Source organism: Diaphorina citri, unplaced genomic scaffold (assembly GCF_000475195.1).
Source record: "Diaphorina citri unplaced genomic scaffold, Diaci psyllid genome assembly version 1.1 scaffold1120, whole genome shotgun sequence".
Classification (NCBI taxonomy): domain Eukaryota; kingdom Metazoa; phylum Arthropoda; class Insecta; order Hemiptera; family Psyllidae; genus Diaphorina; species Diaphorina citri.
Window position 1 is genome coordinate 54,214 of NW_007378549.1, and position 6,807 is coordinate 61,020.

Here is a 6,807-nt window from a genome sequence, read left to right on the forward strand (position 1 = left end):
GCGGGCAGCGAACCCGCGACCTAGCGCCAACAAGGCAGACGCTCTACCCTCCCAAGCTAACCAGGCTGGCTCCGTTTCGCTTTATTCCAAATAATATTAGTAATATACAGAGAAAAAGGATGTAGAATAATGCATTGGCAATAATAATAGGAATATTTAAAAAAATTGATGTACCTACGAAGAAAGAAAGAAAAGAGAAGAGAGAGAAAGAGAATAAAACGAGAGAAAGAGAGAAGCTGTAGAAAGTACAATACATAATTGCATTCTTTATCTACATGAAATTATCTTTGTTTCCTGAAAAATTTTCTATAGAAAAAGTACACAGATAGAAAATAATAAAGTACCACGGATAGCAGAGAGAGAGAGAGAAAAAGGAAACCCTATCAGAATTAAATTATAATTTGAATGGAGAAAAGGAGAAGAAGGAGAAGAAGGAGAAAAACAAGAAGAAGGAGGAGAAGAAGAAGAAGAAGGAGAAGAAAAAGAAGAAGAAGAAGAAGAGAGAAAAGAAGAGTAAAAAAGATCAAGTAGAAGGAAGCCCTTCAAGTTGTTTGTAATATTGTAATGAAAGAGAAGTACGAGGTACCTCGCTAAAATTGTGCTCAGCCAGCCTGGTCAGCTTCAAGGATAACGCGTCTGCCTGGAAAATCGATTACTAAACATATAAAATTTAAAAGTCGATTTTCTTTTGATTACTAAACATATAAAAGCCAGCCTAGTTAGCTTAGTTGGTAACGCGTCTGCCTGATAAGCGCTTGGTTGTGAGTTCGAGTCTCGCCCGGACCGGATTTTATCCGAAACAGATAAGGTTCATTTTCGGAACGACTGGTTTTCTTCTATCCTGTCCTTCTTCGCTTTCGGGACGATAAGACCTCAGCAGTTACAGTTCCCTCTATCAATCAAACTTCTCGAGAGAGAAAAAAAAATAATAATAAATAAATAAAAAAATTCTCTCTCTTTCCCCTCTCTACCAAACTCTTTCTATCCTCCTCCTCTTTCTCCCCTCTCTGTTCATAACTGGTTCTATAACACGTGGTTCTGCACACTATCTCTCTCTCACTCACTTTCACCCACACTCCAGAATGAGAAGATGATCCCCCCCCTCTCTCTCTCTCTCTCTCTCTCTCTCGCTCTCGCTCTCGCTCTCCCTCCCCCTTAGCCTTCATAGGACGGTAATTTTATTACAGTCGAACGGGAAAAATTGAGAGCTAAATCACTGAATAAATAATTAGGAAAACTGGTTATTTGAGAAATTGTTTGTTATTAGGATAGAATGAAAAAGCTCTAACAAAAAATGCAACTTTTTAAATCAACCCTCTCCAAAAATAATAACCGACAAAAAAGGAAAAAACTCTACATGGACTGTAATCATTTAGTAGTTGGTCCCTTGAGCTCTAAATTATTCAGGTTTGACTGAACTATTTGTACATGTGCATTGTATGTATTCACCCCCCTTTGTATTTTGATTAGGATATGTGAGGGGAGAGAGAGAGGGGGGGTCTTCTCTTGTTTTCTATGCTAGAGTTATATTCTATGATAGATTTGGATATTATGCTGTTGCTGTGTATTGTCTATCATAGAATGATATGATGAAATGTCCAGAAATTAAATTGGTACAGTCCTATCTTACCTACTGCGAGGTATTGGAGTTTGCCCGTCTCACGCGTAGACGTAACAAATGGTACGATTTCTTCTTTGTCCTGAGATCAAATTGCAAATTTCAGAATGAGAATTCGTTCGTGGCCCTCCCTGCATTTCTGTATTGATGTCATAAAAAAACAGTGGTGTATTGTCTACCATAGAATGATATGATGAAATGTCCAGAAATTAAATTGGTACAGTCCTATCTTACCTACTGGGAGGTATTGGAGTTTGCCCGTCTCACACTGCACGCGTAGACGTAACAAATGGTACGATTTCTTCCGTGTCCTGAGATCAAATTGCAAATTTCAGAATGAGAATTCGTTCGTGGCCCTCCCTGCATTTCTGTATTGATGTCATAAAAAAACAGTGATATCCCCTAAAAAACGACACTTTTGTGTTGAATATTGAACGCCAAGAAAATTTGTTATATTTTTGTAGTTGGCGTTCGCCAAGGTCTCATTGCCAAAATCAAAAGTAAAAAATAGTGATATCCCCCAAAAAGACATTTTGTTAAAAATGAAACGCCAAGAAAATTTTAGTTTAGGAATTGATCATACTTGTTATGAAGTAAGTCCTTTTTAGTATTGGTCCGTGAAGTAAGTCCGTAATAAATTTTCGTTAGGGTCTGTCTCAGACCCCACCTCATCAGTTAAGTGTAAGAGGAAAGAGGTATTGAATAAAGCATGGGAATTGATCTCCAATAATTTGGGGTACCTAGTCAACTAACACATCTATTTAGTAGGTAAACATATAATTATACTTTTTTTTTATCTTTTGGTCGAAAATTTCGTTCCAAAAAGTTTGATTTTTTTTCTAGGACCTATGTAGGTTCACTAAACTACACAAAGTTATCAGGAATCTTGCAGTAGTTATTGTCATAATATAATCTGTAATGAGGAGTTGTAGATGCTCTCACTTCTTAGATTTTTTTCAACCTTTCATTTTATCCTAATTTATAAAGATATATATCAAAATTTAATCCATTCTGTTCTCTTTCATTATATCCTAATTTTTCAATGTATGTAGACCAAAATTTAACCCATTGTTGTTCTCTCCCCCCCCCACCCGTTTACAGAGGAAATGCACAAGTTCATCGCGGAACAGCTGAACACGAGCCGCGTGCCCCTCTGCATTAACCCGCAAAGTGCCGCCTTCAAATAGTGATATCCCCCAAAAAGACATTTTGTTAAAAATGAAACGCCAAGAAAATTTTAGTTTAGGAATTGATCATACTTGTTATTTCCTTAACCATCTGCGCCTCTCAGATATGTGATCACAGAACTGTTGCAAAGTGATCTTCACAAAATCATCGTCTCCCCACAACACCTCACCAGTGATCATATTAAAGTGTTCCTCTATCAGATACTCAGAGGTAAGTAATGCAGAAGGTCCTGGGTTCGAATCCCACCACCGACAAAAAAAAGGGCGGTATTCAAATCCGCGATCTAGCGCTTTCCAAGCAGACGCGCTACCTTCCTAGGCTACGCCAACTAGGCTGGAAAATATACCTTTGAAGATGAGACTAATAAACAACTCTTTATTATGTCTTAAATTCATAAATGGACAGCATTAAGCAAAACAGAACCATCCATAAGGCAATTTCCCTTATGGGTGGTTCTTTTCTGCTGTCCAAATATAAGAGTATTTGTTGTTGATTTAACCCTTTGTGTTTCATTTTCCCCTCAGGTCTGAAATATCTGCACTCCGCCCGGATTCTACATCGAGATATCAAGCCAGGCAACTTACTCGTCAATAGTAATTGTATATTGAAGGTGAGCCATCATTTACTTTCATCTCACCATAAAGGGTTGACAAGGATTAGTTTGTTGGAAATTATCTTTACAAAATATGTACATTTAACTTAATTATTTGATGTCACTACTGATCTACCTCAGTGGTGTAGTGGTTATCACGGTGGACTCTGGATCTGGAGATTCGTGGTTCGAGTCCAAAGGAAGTCATAAAATTTCGTATAAGCTTAACCCATCCCTTAGCCCAGTTGCCCCTACACCTAAGCCTCAGTGTGGGCTTTTTGGGTATAAGTGGGCTCGAGAGTGGGCTTTTTGCCTAAGATCAAAGTGTAGTTATAAAATTTAGCGTACTGTATTAAGTGGAGAAAATTCTGTGACTGAAGTCATAAAATTTCATATAAGCTTAACCCATCTCTTGGGGCAGTTGCCCCTAAACCTAAGCCTCAGTTTGGGCTTTTTGGGTATGAGTGGGCTCGAGAGTGGGCTTTTTGCCTAAGATCAAAGTGTAGTTATAAAATTTAGCGTACTGTATTAAGTGGAGAAAATTCTGTGACAATGACAAACATTTATGCTTACGTAACACAATCAGAATTCCTTTTTCTTGACTTTATGTCATTGCTCGGATTTGAACCGCTGCGCTGTTCTTTCGGTCGTCAATCCAATGCCAACCCATATCATAACATAAATCGGACAAAAAAGATTTGTGTTCTCATCGTTGGTAATTTTTTCACATGGATGTAAATTCTCGCGATCTCTATTGATATTTTTAGTCCGGTTTATAGTGGGTAGGGCAGGAGCAGAGATTAGGTTTCATCGGATAGGAGGAAGTTCACACAAGTGTTGTGTGTTATCCTCACTATGAAACATATAACAGTGTACTGTACATCCTCTATATGAATATTCTACAATATGGATTATACAGCATGGCTCTGAAGTCCTAGCGAACCCCTTGTCCTTGTGACTTTTGAACGGCTTGGAATTTTTGAATTTGTTTTCTTCTAGAGATAGGGAGGAAGGGCCCATGGCAAATTCTCAGTGGTGTTGTAAAAATCCAGGTTCAAATCCCGAAAGTTGCACTTCTAGGGATGAATTTGTTTATAATTACCTCTAAAGTTTTCCGAAAATATTCATTAATTTGTGGACGAGGTCCGTTTCTGCATTAAGCGATTAATTTAAGATTTGAAATATTTGAACAAGTATTTTCAACAAGATTTTTCTCCTATTCGTTTTCTGTCCCCAGAAGCTTCTTTCCCCTCACTACCAAATTCTGTTTACTCTATTCAAGCACCTCCATCTTTTGTAAAACACTTTGTTTATTCAAGCACCTCCATCTTTTGTAAAACACTTTGTTTATTTATAGTAAAATGGACTAATATGAATGTTCTCCCTCTCCCTCCTACAGATCTGTGATTTCGGTCTAGCCCGTGTTGAAGAGCCGGACCCTAACAAGGCCATGACCCAGGAGGTGGTCACCCAGTACTATCGAGCTCCCGAGATCCTAATGGGGGCCCGGCACTATTCAGCCGCGGTAGATGTGTGGTCTGTGGGGTGCATATTTGCCGAACTGCTGGGCCGGAGGATTCTGTTCCAGGCACAGAGTCCTGTGCAACAACTGGGCCTCATTACTGACTTGCTCGGTAAGATAATTGGCATTACTAAAAAAAAAAGGGGGGAAGTAAAGAGTTTTAATATAAGGAAGTGTACGAGTAACTCATCGTCCCGAAATCGAAGAGAGAAAGAAGGTCAGGATAGGAAAAAGCTAGCCTCGAGAGAACAAACCTTTCATTTGGTAATGGTTCACAAAAAATCGTAAAATTTGTTGACACAGAGAAGTATCGAACCCGTAACTTCTCAATTCTTTCCCCCCAGGTGACTAGACTAGACTAGATTATACATATGTATAGTGTATAGGTGACTAGACTAGACTAGACTAGATTATACATATGTATAGTGTACTGTAAGTCTGATGGTGCTAGAAGTTGCACCACTCGATTCTGCATGAAAAATCACATAAGATTTATGAAAATTAATTAAATTTATTGACAAAGGGAGGAATCGAACCTGTAACTCCTTAACTGTTGGTCGGAGAGAGCTATAAGTTAAATCATTAGATTCCTCGTGAAAAAAAATACATAGGATTGACTATTCGCATGTACATTTATCTGTATTTTTTGAAAATTATTCTAATTTATTGACACTGGAAAGAATCGAACCTGTAACTCCTTAATTGAGAGTCGGGTAGTGTTCAAAGTAGCACCATTCGATTTGGCGTGAAAAATCACATAAGAATGACTTTTTGACAGCTCAAATATCTTTAACAGAAACCGTTGAAGGCCTTTTCAAAAACAGTATTTTTTCTTGAAATCGCCGAGTCTCGAACCCGTAACTCCTTAACTGTAAGTCGGACAGTCTTGAAAGTTGCACTAATCGATTCCTCGTTAAAAGTTCCATAAGAAAGAATGCTTAGTGGACCCAAAAGTGTATTGGGGACTTTTATGGGGCAAAAAACTGATTTTACGGGTTAATCTCCTAGGCCGGCCATACACGATGAGTTTTATCTCATGAGATAAATCTCATCTGATGCGATAGGTACCACACACGATGAGTTTTCAAGTAAGTTTTCATAAGATCCACACAGTGAGATTTCTTTAATATTTCAATTTTTTTATATAAATCGCTATATTTCGGGAACCGTTTTATCGATTAATTTGAAATTTGGATATGTTTTAGGGAAGAATATTTGGGATATTTTCATGCCATAAGAAAGAATGCTTAGTGGACCCAAAAATGTATTGGGGACTTTTATGGGGCAAAAAACTGATTTTACGGGTTAATCTCCTAGGCCGGCCATACACGATGAGTTTTATCTCATGAGATAAATCTCATCTGATGCGATAGGTACCACACACGATGAGTTTTCAAGTAAGTTTTCATAAGATCCACACAGTGAGATTTCTTTAATATTTCAAATTTTTTATATAAATCGCCATATTTCGGGAACCGTTTTATCGATTAATTTGAAATTTGGATATGTTTTAGGGAAGAATATTTGGGATATTTTCATCTCCTAACGTGCGTTATAAGAACGATCTGAGAACGACTTTTTTCGGTTTTTTAGTTGCAAAAATCGATTTTTCTTGAATATCAGGAAAACCGATAAATCGATTTTCATGAAAATTGATAGAAAGGTATAAAATATTGTTTTACATATTCATATTAAATTGTATTGAGATCGGACAAACCGTTCCAGAGATATAAGCCCTATCTGATCTGACAGCTTAACTGATGTCTCATCTCCCCCCACACACGATCAGATAACTTCATCTCATGAAATAAATATTATGAAATTTCAATATCCATGAGTTCATCAGATAAGTTGAACTTATCTGATAGAAAACACCCACACACGATA

At 37.6% G+C, this 6,807-nt stretch overlaps 1 protein-coding gene across 1 annotated transcript in view; it reads left to right on the plus strand.

The window, feature by feature from the left end:
• Positions 1-6,807, plus strand: part of LOC103514300 (serine/threonine-protein kinase NLK2-like) — a 59,897-nt gene that overhangs the window by 47,231 nt on the left and 5,859 nt on the right. The window contains exons 6-8 of the mRNA XM_008479169.1: positions 2,910-3,016; positions 3,331-3,416; positions 4,798-5,032. Coding sequence (XP_008477391.1) covers positions 2,910-3,016; positions 3,331-3,416; positions 4,798-5,032 — 428 coding nt within the window. The remainder of the gene's footprint in view (positions 1-2,909; positions 3,017-3,330; positions 3,417-4,797; positions 5,033-6,807) is intronic.